This window comes from Choloepus didactylus, chromosome 10 (assembly GCF_015220235.1).
Source record: "Choloepus didactylus isolate mChoDid1 chromosome 10, mChoDid1.pri, whole genome shotgun sequence".
NCBI lineage: Eukaryota > Metazoa > Chordata > Mammalia > Pilosa > Megalonychidae > Choloepus > Choloepus didactylus.
Window position 1 is genome coordinate 127,656,687 of NC_051316.1, and position 18,286 is coordinate 127,674,972.

The 18,286-nt window shown below is 51.9% G+C and overlaps 1 protein-coding gene across 1 annotated transcript in view; it reads right to left on the bottom strand.

Moving 5' to 3' along the window:
- Positions 1-12,515, bottom strand: part of LOC119505554 — a 30,385-nt gene extending 17,870 nt beyond the window's left edge. Inside the window, exons 1-2 of the mRNA XM_037798380.1 lie at positions 12,445-12,515; positions 10,431-10,682 (exon numbers count right to left, since the gene is read on the bottom strand). Of these exons, the coding sequence (XP_037654308.1) occupies positions 10,431-10,610 (180 nt within the window). The 5' untranslated portion in view covers positions 10,611-10,682; positions 12,445-12,515. The remainder of the gene's footprint in view (positions 1-10,430; positions 10,683-12,444) is intronic.
- Positions 12,516-18,286: the final 5,771 nt, after the last annotated feature.

Genomic DNA, 18,286 nt, shown 5'->3' on the forward strand with positions numbered 1-18,286 from the left:
GGACAGGGTGTCCTGAATAGCCAAACATATGTTGAGAAAGAGGAATGAAGTGCGAGGCCTCACACTGCCTGACTGTGAAGCATATTACAAAGCTACAGTGGTCAAAACAGCATGATACTGGCATAAAGATAGATATATTGATGAATAGAATTGAATTGAGTGTTCAGAAATAGATCCTCTCAGCTACAGACAGTTGATCTTTGATAAGGTGGTCAAGCCATCACAACTGGGACAGAATAGCTTCTTCAATAAATGGTGTTTGGAGAACTGGATATCCATATCCAAAGGAATGAAAGAGGACTCCTGTCTCACACCTTATACAAAAATTAACTCAAAATGGATCAAAGACCTAAACATTAGTGTTAAGATCATAAAATTTTTAAAGAAAATGTAGGGAAGTACCTTAAAGATCTAGTGACGGGAGGTGGTTTCCTAGACCTTACACCCAAAGTGCAAGCAACCAAGGAAGAAATAGATAAATGGGATCTCCTCAAAACTGAATACTTTTGTGGATCAAAGGACTTTGTCAGAAAAGTAAAAAGGCAGCCTACATAATCGGAGACAATATTTGGAAACCACATATCAGATGAGGGTTTAATACCCAGTATATGTAAAGAGATCCTACAACTCAACAACAAAGAGATAAACAACTCAATTTAAAAATGGGCAAAAGACATGGACAGACACTTTTCTGAAGAAATACAAATGGCTCAAAAACATGAAAAGATGGTCAACTTCACTGGCTATTAGGGAAATGCAATTCAAAACCACAATAAGTTATCATTGCACACCTACTAGAATGGCCATTATCAAAAAAGCAGAAAATTACAAGTGCTGAAGAGGATGTGGAGAAAGACGCACCCTTATTCATTGTTGGTGGGAATGTACTATGAAGCAACCACACTGGAAGGCAGTGTGGCCTCAGGAAGCCAAGTAAAGAATTCTCATATGATTCAGCAATTCCATTACTAGGTATATCCTCAGAGGAACTGAAAACTACTCAGAGCAGCTAAGCTACTCTGTCCCAGTTGTGATGGCTTGACCACCTTTTCAAAGTTCAATTGTCTGTAGATGAGAGGATCTATTTCTATTCGTCGCTATACCTATCTTTATGGAAAGACATTTGCAAACCAAAGTTTATGGTGGCATTATTCATGATTGCCAAGAGATGGAAACAGTCAAAATGTCCATTAATGGATGAGTGGATAAACAAATTGTGGCACGTACATAGAATGTGATAGTAAACAGCTGTAAGACAGAATAAAGTCCCAGAATGTATAGCAACATGGATGAACGTTGAAGATATTACGTTGCACGAAATTAGCCAGAAACAAAAGGGCAAATACTGTATGGTCTCACTAATATGAAGTAACATTTCTGAGCAAACTTTGAGAGTTAAAGCTGAGAACACAGATTATCAGCAGATAGAGAGTGGAGATCAGGCATTTGATGCTGAAGGAGTGCAGAATGTTCAACAGGATTGATTGTATAGATACAGAAATGGATAGTACAATACTGAGTGACGGTAGCAGAATATTGTAAATACTCTGAACAAAAGTAAGTGTGAGTACAGTTGAAAGAGGAAGGTTAGGGGCATATAGGACACCAGAAGGAAAGATAGAAGATAAAGACTGGGACTGTATAACTTAGTGAAACCTAGAGTAGTCAATGATGATGATTAAATGAAAAAATATAAGAATGTTTTTACATGAAGGAGAACAAATGAATGTCAACTTTGCAAGGTGTTAAAATGGGATGGTATTAGGGAAAAGGGCAATCAATGCAAACTAGTGTCCATAGTTAAAACTAACATTGTATTGTGCTTCCATTAATTGTAACAAAGGCAATATACCAAAGCTAACTGTCTATAAGAGGGGGGAAATAAGGGAGGAATATGGGATTCTTGGTGGTGGTGTTGTCAGACCTTTATATTGAATTTTATTCTCTTTTTCTTTTATGTTTTTAATTCATATTTTTTCATTTTGTTTTTTTTTTTTTCTCTTTTATCTCCTCTTCCTCTTTCTCTGTGGAAGAAATGAAAATGTTCACATAGAGAATGTGGTGGTGAATGCATAACTATTTGATTATAATGGGAACCACTGATTGTATACTTATGTGGGAAAGTATGGTGTGGAATAAAACTATTTAAAAAACAAACAGAGGGATACAAGTGCTAGAGAAAATTAGGTACAGTGATGCACCTGCTGGTGGGGAAGTAGAACAGTGCGGCCCATCTGGAGAGCAGTGTGCTGGTTCCATAGGAAGCAAAGTGTGGGTTTGCTATCTGGTCCTGCAATGCCATTATTGGGTATATATTTGGAAGAACTGATAGCAGGGACACGAGTGGACATTTGCACACTGGTGTTTATAGTGGCAGTGCTCATGATTTGCAGTGGTTGGAGATTGCCTAAGGGTACAGTGACTGATGAACAGACTGGTGAACTGTGGTGTAGACATGCAAAGGAATACTGAGTGGCTACAGCAAGGAATGAAGTTGTGAGGTGTGCAACTAGTGAACGGACCTTGAGGACCATATGTTTAGTGAAACAAACCAGAAATGAAAAAACAAACATTGTAACACCTCACTAATACTAACTATAATGTGCAAATTCTGAGAATTGAATCTGAGAGCATAGGTTATCAGGGGAAGTCTTACGGTAAATATTCCTAGATTGTAATTTCTTACAGCTGTTACATCTTTTCCTAAATTGTAATGGTTATTTCTAAATTCTGAGATGCTGAGCTCTTTTTGTATAACCTGGTCAGTCCCTGGAACTTTGGGTATGTGTGTGACACCTGAGACTCACAGCCAGAGTTTGGCAGCTATGAAAGTCAGCATTACCCCATATAGCAAATGTTAAAGCAGCTGAAAAAGAGATTAGTCTTCAATTAGAGATATGAACAAAATGAACTTGGTTAGGACCGAGGTAAATGAGACTGAAGGGTAAAGGACAATACTGATAGTGTTTTAAAACTTCAACTTCTGTGTGAGACCCAAGGAGGAGATGTTTATTCAGTGCAAAATCTATATTTTCTGTAGCACATTATATAATTTAACTTTATGGTCAGTTTATTCAAATGCCATAATTACATGGAACCGTGAACAGGGGATGGGATCTGGTTGGTTTGTACAGGTTAGCTTGAAACCCCGATATATCCCAGAGTAATCTGGGCAGAGAATAAAAAGTATTTGTAAAGCCCCCTTGAGGGCCTGGGGGGAAACGTGGAACTATTAAACTTCCCCACCTGGGGAATTCCTGAGATTCCCTCAAGCTCTGGGGACCACCATGGCAGTAGGCCAAGTCCTCAATCTTGGGGCTTGCCCTTATGAAGCGTTTTACTGCACAGAGGCAGCTAAGCCCACTTACAACGGCGCTAAGGGTCACCCCAGAGAACCTGTTTGGTTGCTCGCACGTGGCCTGCCTCTCTCGAGGCCCACTCAGCTGGGAAACTCTCTGCCCTCCCCCCATGTGGGACATGATGCCTGGAGGTGTAAATCTCATGGCAACGTGGGACATGACTCCCGGGGGTGAGCCTGGACCCGGCATCGTGGGATTGAAAAGGCTTTGCTGACAAAAAGGGGGAAGAGAAATTAAACAAAATAAAGGTTCAGTGGCTGAGAGACCCTAAACGGAGTGGAGAGGTCATTCTGGAGGTTATTTTTGTGCATTATATAGATATCCCTTTTTAGTTTTCAGTGTATTAGAATAGCTGAAAGGAAATGCCTGAAACTGTTGAACTGCCATCCACTATCCGTGATTCTTGAAGATGATCGTATAACTATATAGCTTATATGGTGTGACTGTGTGATTATGAAAACCTTGGGGCTCAAACTCCCTTTATCCAGTGCATGGAAAAATGAGTAGAAAAAAGGGGAAAAAAGTAAATAGGGAAAAAAAGGAGTAAGAGATATATTGGGTGTTCTTTCTTACTTTTACTTTATTTTTATTCTTATTTTTTGGATTAATGAAAATGCTCCAAAAATTGATTGTGGTGATGAATGCACAGCTATGTGATGACACTGTGAACAACTGATTGTACACTTTGGATGACTGTACGGTATGTGAACATATCTCAGTAAAATTGCATTAGAAATGAAAATACATGTGAAGTAAACATATATGAAGGGAGAAATAGATTGCTCTTCAATAATAGATGGAGAATTTAATACGTCACTTAAACTAATTTATAGAACAAGAAAACAGAAGATCAATAAGGAAATAGAGCACTTGAACAAGACTTTTATCCACCTAGATTTACTGTACATATAGGACACTCAACCCAAATAAAGAAAAATACACATTCTTCTAAAACACACCTGGGATATTTTCTAAGATATATGGAAATACGTATACATACTCTGAGGTTTGGAGAAGCAAGCAGTCTCAGCCCCCCGAGTCCCAGCCTTCAGGGGCACTGACATCTGGGGACACAACCCTCAGGACGCTGGGCACCTGGTCCCCACTGTGACGACAAACCTGCACTGGACACTGTAACCCAGGAAGGAGGGCTCCATTCCAGGGCGGCTAAAGCCGGAGAGAGACTGGAACTCAGCTCCCAGGCAAGCCGGTGTGGGCCAAGCTTTATGGTCAGGGCAAGGTCAGCAGAGGGTCCTAGTGGACCACCTGCAGGAAGGGGAGGGAGTCGGGTGATTGGGACACTGGAAAAACTCCTGTCTGAGGTTGTTTGTTTATTTCCCTGCAGTCCCGGCTGTTTTCCTCTCTGCTGTCAGCAGCTGCAAGATTAGGGTCAAGGTGGTCGGGCAGGGGAGGGAGCAGGTGGGGTCAGGGGCTCAGCTGCAGCTTTGTGTATAAAGCAGCTGAGAGCCCACCCCAGGGCCCCGGGTCAGGCCCAGGACTTGGGAGAAGGGACTGAGGGAGGGTCCCAGGTCATCAGACATATTCCATCTGGGCCTCCTCTCAGTTCCCACTTGTCTTCTGGGAGGGCAGGACCCCACATCCTCACTGTGGCATTGACTGTGAGGTGGGAGACCCTGTGCATGGGTAGAACATTCCAGAGGCTCCCAGAGCCTCTCAGATGTCGATGTCTTTACACCAGTCCCCATGCCCCTCCTCTCCACGGCAAACTCTCCGCTTCCCTGGACAATGGAGGGGGAGTGGGGACTACAGAGCCCGGGGTGACCTGGACTTGGGGACGTGGCCTGGGCTTGATGACACAGCCCCGGGCCTGGCTGCCAAGTGGGAGAATTGATGCTTCAAAATCAGGGCCTTTCCTTTCTGTGCAAGAATATGGGGGGCACCTGAGGGTACCCCTATGGAGAGCCACCCCATTATGGAGGCCTGTGGAACCCAAGCCATCAGCCGGATCCAAACACCATCATATTTCCCATCCCAGTCTTGTGAAGAGGCGAAGCTGGGAACTCCTGTGTTGCCCAAGCAAGCCCAAGGGCCTCTGTGAGCAGAAAGGAAGGAAGGAGATGTGGGTGCTGGGGCACCCCACACAGACTCCTGACCCCGCAGGCTGACCCCAGGGCTGGACCGGCCGGCCAGGAGGAGCTGCCCACACCTGCTGGGTCAGCCCGGAGGCCCCAGGTGGACTGAGGGGGAGTGGGGAGGAGGCCCCAGCCCCGTGGGGCCGCAGCCCGCTGGGTGCAGGTGACTGTGTCAGGGCCTTGGAATCTGGACTCCACCTATACCTGTGGGGACACAACCTTGGGTTTTGCCCCCTCTGAGCCTCCAGGTACTGGTGACATAATAACAGTTCCCCACCCAGGATACGTCCGCAGGGAGGTGGGGTGAGTGCCAGGCGGGGCCGTCTGCCCCTATTGCATCCCGACCCTCCATCTGTCAGCTCATGGCCCCCAGGCTGAAGATCTGTGCTGACCCGGCGGGAGCCGGATCTGGGTGGAGAAGGTCATCTGGGGGATCCTTCTGAGGCGATGACCAAGCAGCCCCCGATATGCCTCCCGGCCCCACTGCTGGGGTCTATTTGTAGAACCCCCCACAGAGGATCAGCACGGGGCTGGGGGACGGGGTGGTCCACACCTGACCCTGTGCCAGGTGCAGGAGCACCGGGGGACCACAGAGCTGTGCTGGCCCTGGGTGAGGGTGGGTACAGCGGGGTCTCCCCACCCAGAGCCCTGAGGGGCCAGACAGGGCCCCTGGCCCAGACTCTACCCTGGAGACCCACCCACAGCTCCCCACAGGGCTTCCCCCTGGATTGGCCAACAGCCCCCTCCCCAAGCACTCAGGCCTCTGCCCCCTCCCCATCCATGACCCCACCCCCTGCCCGGCCTTGGCCAGGTGCCCAGGCAGTCTCCCCATATTTGATGGAATATCAGAGAGGAGGTTTTATACTGTTGATTCTTCTCACTGTGTCAGGTTCCTCTTTGCTTCCTGCTCTTGCGTTTATGGTTTCACTCTCTGACCCCAGGGATCTCAGTAGCAATCTGCTGGTCTGTCTGTCCTTCCACACCTTGTCCCATCCTCACACTGCCTCCCACTCAGGATGGTTGTTTTCACACCGGAAGGGCTGGGGGTTCCATGTATCCACATATGAATCACCCCTCACGACCCTCGAGATGTGGACAAACCTACTTTTTCCTTTAGTGCAGAAGATTGGAGGTTCCATCTAGGGGGTCCTTGTCCCTGCTGTCCTGAGAACACGATTCCCTGGGGGCTGGCAGAGGGCCCAGGTGTGCTAAGATACTCCGAATGAATCAGGTGGGTTCATTCAAATATTTATTGAGCACCTACTACGTGCAGGCACATGTCAGGCTCTGAGCACAACACAGTGAGCAAATCAAAGATCCCTGCCTCGGGGCTTCCATTCTAGTCGGGGAGTCGACAGTGACCCCAGACCTCACGAGCAGGGAAGGTGCACAGCACATTATGTGGGACCCCTCACGGCCCCTCTAGATAAGACGCATCCCCGATATTGTGACAGTTCAGGTAACACCTGGGATCAACTGAAAAGGTAAATGGAGTTTGCATCAGGAAGAGGGGCCCCTGCCTCCACAGACCAGGAGGGGAACTAGGGAGACTGTCGTTGGGGGAGGCTGGGCAGGACCCTGTTCCCACACATCATATGATTTTGCTAAAGGCTGGAAGACTGGGGTTTCCTCCCAATAGGAAACGAGTCAAAGGGTGCTAAGGTTGGGGTCTCAGCCCCCTGGGAGCAGAGGGCAGGCTGGGGACCTAGAGACAGCCCCTGAGGGAGTCCATCCTTCAAACAGCTCACCATGCCGGCTCTGACAGGCAGTTCCGTGCCCACCTTCTCCTTGCCCAGCTGCAGTGCCTGGGGCTCACCGAGGCAGGGCACATGGGGAGGGGCTCGGCTCAGCACGGGCAGGGCAGGCCCAGGAGCCCGGCCCCCCAGGTGCTGTATTAGTTAGGGTTCTCTAAGGAAACAGAATCAACAAGAGATATCCATAAACTTAAGATTTTATAAAAGCGTCTCACCTAACTGTGGGTATGCATGAGTCCAAATTCCACGGGGCAGGCAGCAAACTGGCAACTCCAATGAAGATGTTTGATGACTATCTCAGACAGTGAACTGGCAACTTTGATGAACTCCTCAGGAAATGCTTTGCTGGTTAGCTGAAGAAGAAGTGAAGGTCCTCTATTTGTCTTGCTTAAAAGTCTTCAACGGATTGGAGTAAATCCAGCTGATTGCAATCTCTCCTTGTGAAAGACGCACCCTTCACTGATGTCATCACTCACAGCTGCAGCCAACTGACTGGTGATTTAATAAACCAGCCTTCTCGTCTATTAACCAGCCACAAATGTCCTGGCAGTAATGGTTAGGCCAGGGCTTGCTTGACCAGACACCTGGGGACTCTCAGCTGGCCAAGCTGACACGTGAACCTAACCATCACAGGTGCCCTGTGCAGGTGGTCAGGAAAGGCCAGGCCACTGGCTCAGCTGCCAGCTCACCTCCCCCACAGGGCCATGTCCTCTGTCCTGGGCATCTGCCAGGACGGCTACTCAGAGGACTTCTCTTGGCCCCTGCATTCTCCCTGCCTCCAGGAGCAGGTGGGCTGCACAGAGACCAACATTCCTGGCTTGCAGTTAGAACACCATGCGTTTCCCTGGGTAACACGAGCAAGGCAGGAAGCAATCCTCTGATGCTTCCCAGCAAGTCAAAGAACTCTTCACGGATTCACACCTGGAGGGATAGCGCCCACCCAGCATCAATGCTTGCAACCACTCTAGTACTTCAGCTAATACCAGGTCCAGCCACAGAGCCAGCTGGAGATTTAGAACCAGCTCCAGAATGACAGCCAGCTCCAGCACCATCTCTAGCATCAGCTCTAGCAAAGCTCCAGAGTTAGGACCAGGTATAAAACCAGTTAGAGATCTAGATGCAACCCTGGCACCTGCTCCAACAGAATCTCCATGGCCAAATCATCTTCAGGTCCTGTTCCTCCAAACAGCTTCAGTGACACAGCCAGCTCAACTACCAGCTCCTGTGACATCTCTAGGACGATGTCTACTGTGCTCTAGAGCTAGAGCCAGCTGCAGCACCAGTTCCAGAGTTGGAGACACAACATCTCCAAACTAGAGCCATCTCCAGAGCAAGTTGCAGCACCCAGTAAGGAGCCAGAGCCAGCTCTGTCACAAGTTCCAGAAATACAGCTAGGCCCAGGGCTTCTTCCAGCTCCAGCATTAGCTTTAGTGTCAGCTCCAGCAGCAACACCGGAGTGACAGCCAGCTCCAAAGACAGAGCCAATGCCAGCACCAGCTCTCACACCAGTCTGAAAGGTAAAGCCAGGTCCAGTTCCAGCTCAAGACCTGTTCCGGAGTTACATCCAACACCAGTTTCCGATAGGCAACCAGCTCCAAAACAAACTAGCATATATCCAAACAGAGAACCAGCTTCTGGACCAGCTCTAACACCAAATCCAGTGGTAGACCCAGCTACATCACTTTTGTGCCAACTCTAGCACCAGCTCTAGGGCAGCCACAAGCTACAGTACCAGAGCCTGTGCTTAAGGCAGCAAAAACTCAAGCTAATGTCAGCAACAAGTTCAGACTTAAAACCAACCCAGTTCTAAGACAAGCTCCAGGGTTAGGCCACTGCCAGCCGTAGCTCAGCACCTGCTCCTGAGGCAGAGCCTGCTCAGGTGTCAGCTCCAGAGCTAAAGCCAACATCAATTCAAGAGACGGAGCCAGCTCTGACGGCAGCCCCTGTACTAGTTCCACAGCTATAGTGAGTGGCAGCTCCAGCACCAGCTTCAGAGTCGGAGCCAGCTGCAGTCGTGTTCCACAGAGAAGCAGCCACAGCACCAGCTCCAGAGCTGCAGCCACCTCCAGGGCCTGCTGCACGGCCACTGCCCCTCCTGCTGCAGCACCAGCCCCCGAACGAGCAGCACCTGGAGATCTAGACCCTCCTCAGTGCCAGCTCCTGCACCAGCTCTAGAGCCAGGGTCAACTGCATCGCTATGTCTAGGGCCAACTTTTGGGCTGGCAACAGCTCACGCACCTGTTGTGGATTTGGAGCCATATCCGCAGGATTCGCTACCTGTGACAACCCCTTGTCCGGATACCGGGCTGTACGCAACACCATCCCCGCTCCAGCCTCTCCGTCCCAGGACAGCAGCGGACGAGCCGCAGCCACCGCAGGCATCAGATGGAGCTCCAGCTGCCCTGCCCCAGCCCGGGCCCTGTAAGGAAAAGGATATGACCGTCCCTTCTCCAGACAGGGCATCTTTTTTCCTGTTTACACCTTTTTTTTCATGTTTTATTTTTATATGGCTTACACAATTTTTTATTTTTGAAATATACTTCAAATTTTTTCTTATTATTACCCATTTGCAGTGTGCATATCAGTGATTAGGTACATTACAATGCTGTGCAAACATCATCACTGTCTCGAACCGCACATTTCTGCCCCCCAAACAGGGACCCCACCCCTCTCAGCAGTCACCCCCCATTCTCACCTCCTTTGGACCCTGGGAACCCCAGATCTGCTTCTGTCTCATGTGTCCCTGTGTGGAGGGTCTTAGGTCCTGGAGCAGAGTCGGGCTCAGTCAGGGAGCCTTTGTCCTCCCCTCACAGATGGGGACAGTGCGGCTCAGGGAGGTCAGGGGATTGCCCAGTGTGTCCCGACTGGAAGGTCAGGGAACATGGACAGGAACCCAGACCAGGGCTCAGGGCAGGGCCAGGCACCCGCTGTCTGATTCACCCATCTGTGGCTGAGGCCCTCCCGTCTTCCGCCCCTGCCCAGGGCTCAACCCCACGTGCCTTATCCAGTTCTGGCCGAGTCGGTCCAGGAGGTCACTGTGGCCTTCCTGACCGCAGATGGCCAGTACAGAGCAGGTGGCAAGGACGTCCCTGTGGCATCATGGGAACTGTCCACATGATCAGGTGGACAGGTGGGCATCTGGGAGGATGGGGGGACAGGTAGGTGGAGGCCTTGGCACACCTGAGGATGAGATAAGACACTGCCCAATGGGGCCAGGTACTCACCGGGGTGGATGTTGGGCGAGGCTGGAGGGACAGGAGGTGTCCCACAGGGCGGAGCATCCCTTGTTTGGGATCAGTGATGTGGACGGTCCTATATGGGTGAGGGTCCACAGACAGAGGCATGGCTGACAGGTGGGCTTCCTGCACTGGGTTCCCAGATGTGGAAGACAAGGTTGTCCTCATCTCCGCAGGTGCTGACCTCGGCGATGGGGGGATGCAGGCATCGTTCCCAGACGTCCCTGACCATCAGGCACCCTGCAGGTGACAGGAGGGTCTGGAGTGAGGTCAGCTCCCTGCTACCCCACCCCAGCCGCAGGGCCCGGCCAAGCACCACCAGCTCCCACCTTGCCAGTCAGGGGGTCCCTGGGGTTTCTCCTAGGCTTTGGGGGTGGGAAAGAGGACGACTTTGTCAATATGGACATTGTCCCCAAAAGGCTGAGCTCCTGTCCGTGCCTCCCTGAAACCTCCTTCCCTGTACACGGCACCCACCTCTGAGAGAGTCACGGAGCGGGACGGGCTGGGCTCAGGGCTCACACCTCCATCTGGGGGGTGCTGCCAGGCAAAGGGGCTCCCCAGGGGCTCCCACGGGACAGCAGGAAGGTGCTGGGGTGGGGTGGGTTGGTGAATCCACATTTAAGATAAGTCATGGACTCCCAACTTGCACACACTGCTTGAGGAAGGGGCTACCCCTCCCCTCCTTGGGGGTCCTGCCCACTGAGCCTCAGAAAAAGCTCCTTCAACCACTGCTACCATTGGTGAAGCTTCAGGGAGGGACGATGAGGTGAAGGAGGTTTGGGTTCCATCTATAGCTGCCTGGATGTGACTTGAGCCTCAGTTTTCTCACCTGTAAGATGGGAATAACAGCCTCTACTTCCAGGCCCTGTTTCCCATCAGGTGGGAGAATATTGGGCTCCCTGGAGTGGACACTTCTCAGGGTCACTGCCTGGGTGGACTGAGTGTTTGTCACCCAACCACGAGCTCCTGGAGGAGCAGAACCTTCTTTCTCCCCCTCTCTCCTCCTCCTCGGTGCTGAGCTGGCTAGACGTGGAGTTGTGGCCTGACGCTGAAGCCCTCCAGGTCCCGGTGCTCCCTGCTGGGAAAGACCCTCACTCCTGGAGCATCAGAACAGTGGTGGATCTTCCGGTCGCTCAGAGCCCCTGGCTCACCACCCCCTGGAGTCCCCATCTCTCTGTTGGCCACACAAGGATTTGCTCCCAGCCTCAGGGCCTCCATGTGGGATGAGCTCTGAGCATCAGGGCAGGATGTGACCCAGGGCCCCCTGGGCTCCTTCCACACCGTTGGCAAGAGGAGCCCTCCCAGGGCAGGGCCAGTCGGGGCTGCTCATCTCCCACAGGTGGGGGGGTCCCTGATGGGGCCTGGCAGGGTCCCTGAGCTCAGGAGGTGGAGCTGGGAGCCTGAGGACAATGTGGCCAGAACCACAGGGCAGAGCACCCGAGGGAGGGAGCTGCAGGGAGAGAGAGGGAGAGAGAGAGAGAGGGAGAGAGAGAGAGAGAGAGAGAGAGGGAGAGAGAGAGGGGGAGAGAGAGAGTGCACGGGATGTGTGCGGAGGGAGCCCCCCAAGGCCTCGGAGAAACCCATGAGAAAGGAGCAGGTGGAACCTTCCTCACTCACCTGGGACGGGGACTAGCTCCTGTTCCCACCAGCTGGAGCAGGGAAACCCCCTAATTCCCCGAGACCGGCTTGAGGACTCAGAGGGCCTTGCCTCAGTGGTGGGGAATAGTCAGTGTGAAACAAAGACTGCAAAACATTTCAATGATCATTATGCCACTGTCTGAGTCTGCCCAGCTGCTCAAAGCAGATTCCATGACATGGGTTGACTTCTAACAATCAGAACTCAGTAGCTCACAGTTCTGAGGCTGATAAAATGGCCAAATCGGGGTATCACCAAGGTGATGCTCTCTGCCTGCAGACTGGCCACTGGATGCAGGATGCAGGATGGAGAAAGGTTTCAAGAGTGAAAAACACAGAGCACTGCTACAAGAAATGAATGACTTACTGTGCTGTGTGGAGCTGTATGTAGCCCGGAAGAGGCCATGTCCTAAAGCTCATCCATCCTGCGGATCTGCTTTCCCTGCTCGGGATGGGACACCCCCTTCACCCTGTCACTCAGACCCAAACCTGGGAGTCCTGGGCTCCTCACCCACATCCTCCAACACGCACCCTGGACCCCCCGCCCCTGGCTCCCTGCGCAGCCTCCTCGCTGCCCTCCCTGTCCCCTCTGCAGGCCCCACCCAGCTCGGAGGAACACGACTCCACCACCTGCCAGCTCTGCTTTCAGATCCCCTCCAGGCCGGGGTGGCCCAGGGGACTCGGTGAAGCCACCACTGCAGCTGTTCTCGACCCCCACACCCTCCACCACCACTGATCAGGGTCCTGGCTCTGGGCCTTTCAGGGTGGGGTGGGGCCCTAGCTGGGCAGAGCCCTTGGGTAGAGGTGGGTCCTGGGGTCTCAGGGTCCTAGTTGAGTGGCTCCTGGCTGACCTAGTCCCATTGGGGTCTCCTCCTCCAGCCTGGGCCCCAACCACGCCAAAGGCTCCACCTCCCAAGGAACGTGTCAGGAAATACCCCCTGCAGGGGACTCTGCCTCAGTCCACTCAGGAGTGGGACTCCCAGGTGCCACCTCCGATGGACAGGTCGGGGCAGCCGGCAGACTGGGCAGACACAATCTGCCTCCTCTTATACGCGGAAGCTTCTGCCGCGAGGTCCCAGGCAGGACCTGCCCTGAATCTGCTAGTCTCAGATACTCTCCATCAGCCTCCTGGGGTGCGGGCCTCACTCACAGGCTCCGGGAGGAGAACCCAAAGGCTGTGAGGAGCAGCGTCTGCTGTGGGGCCCCAAGATCGGGCAGGCCCTTTGGCCACCTGGCCTCTGGGAATCTCCCCTCACTGCTGCGGTCAGGGTGCCCCTCCCCTTGGCGGTGCTCTGGCTCCCTGAGGACCCACTGGGCTGGTGTGCGGGAAGGAAGGACCCCCCCACCTCCTCCCCATCCACCCAGCAGCTGGAGAAAGGACCAGCGTGGAAACCAGGGACCTGCTACGCAGGCAGCCCATCCACCCCGTGGGACAGCCCTGCTGCAACCACTGCGCTCCTTACCACGGCCTTCTGCCCCCAAACTGCCCCACGTAGGGCAAAGGAAAGCAGTAGAGAGGAAGAGACGAACAAAAAAGACATGGAACACATTTTATATAGAATGAAACTTCATCAGTAACAACATTAAACTTGAATGGATGGACCAATCCAACCGAAAGGCAGTGATTGTCAGACAGCACAAAAAATCAAGATCAACTGTGTGCTCCCTACAGGAGACACGTTTTAGAATCAAAGATAGAAATAGATAGAAATAAAAGGATGGTAAAAGTTATATCACGCAAACAGCAAACACATAAAAGCTGGAGTGGCTATACTAATATAAGATAAAATCTACCTTGAAGCAAAAAAACGTTACTAGAGATAGAGGAGGACATTTTATAACAGTAAAATGGTCAATTCATCACAGATATAACAATTATAAACATATAGGCACTTAATAACAGAGCACAAATTACAGGAAGCAAAACTGAGAAAGAAAAGGAAAAATCGATAATTCAACAATAATAGCTGGAGAATTCGATACTCCACTCTCAGTAATGAACAGAACAACCAGCCAGAGGAGCAGCTGGGAAACAGGAAATTGAGCAGCACCATGAACCTTCTAGAGCTCACAGCCATTTACAGAACACTCCACCCAGCCACAGCAGATGAGAGCTTCTCCTCAGGGGCACGGGGAACTTCCCCGGGCAAGGCCATATGCTAGGCTATAAACATACCTCAGAAAACTTAAAACATAGAAACAATACAGAGTCTATTCTCTGACCACAGTGGAGTAATATTAGAAATTGACAATGAAAAAAATTGGTAAATGTACATATATTTGGAAATTAAACCATCACACTTCTAAAGAAACAATGGGTCAAAGTAGACATCAAAAGGAAAATCACAGAAAACTTTGCGATAAATGAAAATGAAGACAAGGTACCAAAATTAAGGGAGGCAGCTAAGTATTGAGAGAGAAATTTAGAGCTGTAAATGCCAACATAAGAAAGAAAAAAGATCCCAAACCAATAATGTAAGTTTTGGCCTTAAGACACTGGAAAAAGGAGAGAAAACTAAAGGAAAAGGAAAGGAAGAAATTAAGATTACAGCAGAAAGGGATGAAACAGCGAATAGGAAGTCAATAGTAAAATACAATGAAAACAAAAGCTGTATTTTTGAAAATATCCACAAACTCAGTGATGGCTTGATGAGCTTTAGCTACATCGACCAAGGGAAAAAGACGACTCAAATGACTAGAATCAGAAACAGAAGATGGGACCATATTACCAACTTTAGAGAAAGAAAAAAGGATTATAAGGAATCAAATAAACATTTGTATGCCCTTAAATTAGGAAATTAGGTGAAACAAATTCCTAGAAAGACACAAACTATCATCACTGACTCAAGAAGACACAGATAAATCTGAATACATCTTTAACAAGGGAAGGGATTGAATTAGTAATCAAAAAACTACCCTTAAGGAAAAGCCCAGAACCAGGTAGTTTCCCTGCTGAGTTCCACCAAACATTTAAAGAAAAATTAATACCAAATCTTCACAAACTCTTCCCAAAATATTGAGGAGGCAGGAACTGTGGCAGATTGGATCAGCCCTCCCCCAAGAGACATGCTCCTGACATGAATCTGTGGGTGTGAACGTTTGTAAACTGGGCCCTCTGAAGACATATTTTCAGTTAAGGGTGTGGGCTCCTTTGTGAGTAGGATCTGCTAAGAGCCTACTGAGCTGTGGCCAAACCAAATGGGGCCGGGCCTTCATCCCTACGAGTGGAGGTCTCAGAAGAGGAGTCAGGGGTCAGAGACACCCAGAGAAACGGGGAGACCCGGGACATGGCCGTGAGATGTGGGACCACCATCACCAGGACACTGCGGGGTCCAGGAGAAAGCAGCCTCGTCAGGCCTGGGTTTTGGACATCAAGTCTCCCAAACGGTGAGCCAATTAATTCCGGTTGTGAAGTCAACCAATCGGTGGCATTTGCGATCGCAGTCCCTGCACACTACGGCAGGAATGTTTGCGACCCATCTCATGCCACCCTCACAAGGACACTGCAGGTCAAGGACGTCCAGGTGCGAGCCGGCAGCCCCCAGCCCAGGAGAACACCTGCCCGGAGGAGGACGGCCTCCACCTCACACCTGGGTCTCCCAGGGGCCGGAAGCACTGTCCCGCTCACCTTCCCGTCCCCCTCCAGCTCCCTGCTCCTGGAAGGGACCCTCGTCCCCAAGCTGCACGTCGCGCTGTTTCTGGGAGGCCGAAGGGTAAATTTCCAGAAACTTGCATAGAGGAGGGGAGAGGGGAGCAGAGGGGGGCTCTCTCCGTGGTCCCCAAGCCTGGAGCAGGGCTGCCCTGTGAGCCTGCTTTCTCCACCCCAGGTTTCTGACAGTGCAGAGGGAGACCCAGCTTCGGAAACTGCATTTAATTTCAGGGCCACTGATTTCCTCTTCTTTCCTTTACATTAAAGGGAGTCTTGAGAACCTGAGGCTCAGGGGATCCCAGATGCTGCAAAGGCGCAAATGCTTAGAGATTTCAGAGCAGGAAAAGGCCCAGGAATTTCCAAGGACATGGGCTGATGATGCAGTAAAGAGAAAGTCCAAATGGTTTTGAAAAAACTGAACGGTAGGTGAACTCCTCAGTGGAACAAAAGCAAATCAAAGAAAATGTAATCACGTTTACCACCGGAATGGATGGACAATATTACAAAGTCAGATCATCCCCAGGGCCCGTGGGGTGACGGGAAGCATCCAGCCTGACAGCTTGCTGTCGGCACTCAAGTGTCCAGGCCACCTGCCTTGCTCTGGCCAGGCTGGCCCTGCGGAGTGGACCTTCCTCCTGCTCATGGCCGACTCCAGCTCGTCCACCGCTTCCTGTGGCGATGTTGAGGCTGGAGCCCGGGATGGTGCCGTGTCAAGGTCAGTTTCTCCCCCAGGTGTTGTCATCCTACCCACCCAACCCCAGGAGGCCTCCTGGACAGAGGTCCACCAGACGGCTCTTCTGAGGCTCCTCTTTGCTCCTGGCCCCACACCAGCCCTGGGGGCTCCCCCTGGGTGTCCCGTGTTTGCCTCAGGCTCACAGGCACCTTGCCAAGATCTCCTCACCCTCTGCCTTGGCCTCCAATGACCCTCCAGCTGTGCATGGAAAAGGGGGGAATAACACAGATCCCGAGAGGCCAGAATGGTCTTCAGAGGAAGCCCACCTGGGCCGTGAGGCTGGCAGTGCCCAGGGCTGCAACAGGTGCCCACCAGTTGGTCCTTCCAGCTTCCCACCAAGCATGACATGGCCCTGGGGGGAGGAGGGGGCAGAAGATCAGAGGCCTGGGCTTCCCTCCCATCGTCCCCTCCAATAACATCCCTGCCCGTGGGTTTGCAGGGCCCCGATGTCAGCCCCTGCCTGTCCTGAGGCCCCCACCCCACGCACATCAGCTCACTGGGAGTCCTGGCAGTGGCCAAATGGTCATCAATAGGGGACTGATGAGGAGGTTCAGTCACAGGGAGCTCATGGTTAATCATCCGAACAAGTCTCCCCTTCTTCAGGGACCCCTGACCCATATCTGTCTGCCTTTTCCCCTTCTCCATCCCCACAAGCATCTGGGCTCCAGGAGGGGAGGGTGGGCCATGTCGGCTCTGCTCGTTGCCCTGCGCTAACAGGAGTAGGTGCTCCCCAAATACCTGGTGCATGGGGGCCTCCCAGCCCTGCCTTCCCAGGGCCCTCACTGCACCTCAACCTGAAGCTCGTGCACCAAGCGCTGCCTTAACTCTCTGAGCCCGTGGGGTCTCATCCCTCTGACACTGTCCTCCTGGCTCCAGGGGCTCAGCCTGGCCCCCCAAGCCTGCAGCTCAGCACCCACGACTGAGGATCCAGGCAGATGGGGGAGCAGGATGCTCACCCCCTCCCCCACCTGGGATCATGGATTTGGGGGTGGAGGCGAGAAGAGGGGAAGAGAAATCCCCATGGGGTGACAGAGGTAAGGGAGGATTCGTCAGCTACGGGGGACCCAGGTTTGTGACCTGCTCCTCCGACCTAATGCCCCCCACCCCACTTTTCCCACTCGACTCTGGAGGAAGGAGCCCCTCGTTCTTCACCCGGAGTCCATGCGTCGGCCACACACGCGGGAGAACTGACAGACACTTCTATCCACAGAGGGGCCTAGAGGACGTCACCTCTGACCTGCTGTGCTCCCTCCCTGCCCCTGAGGTCTGGGGTCGCTGTCTGACACCCCAGTGGAAAGGAAGCCCAGGAGGATGGGGTATTTTCCTGCTTTATTCCTCGAATTACGCTAAATTTAGAAAAGTCCTGTACATAGTAGACATGCAAGAGCTATTTGTTGACTGAGCCCCATCAGCACCTCCCTCGATGTAAGAGTGGGTTTGTGGCACATCTCCCGGGACCCATCGATCTCTGCTCTGACTACACCTCTGAAGGGATCCTCCAGGATGGAATCCACAACCATCTTTACCAAAGGGAACATGGGTGAGTCCAGGGCCACTGGCAGGTGAGGGGGAGAGGAAAGGTTTAAGTGTGACCAAGCCCAGCACCTCCAGCTGCTCGTCATACAGGGCCAGGCCTGGGCGAGCCCTTCCCATGGCCCGTCCCCTTCAGTCCTCACAGTAACCCTGTGACATGTGTCCCCTCACCCCACCCCTCGGATGAGCCCCCTGAGGCTCAGACAGGTGAAGGGACATCCTAAGACCCACAGTGCGTGCTGGCTGAATCGGGGTGAAGAGGGGCAGCGCACTGACCTGGTGACCAGCTGAACC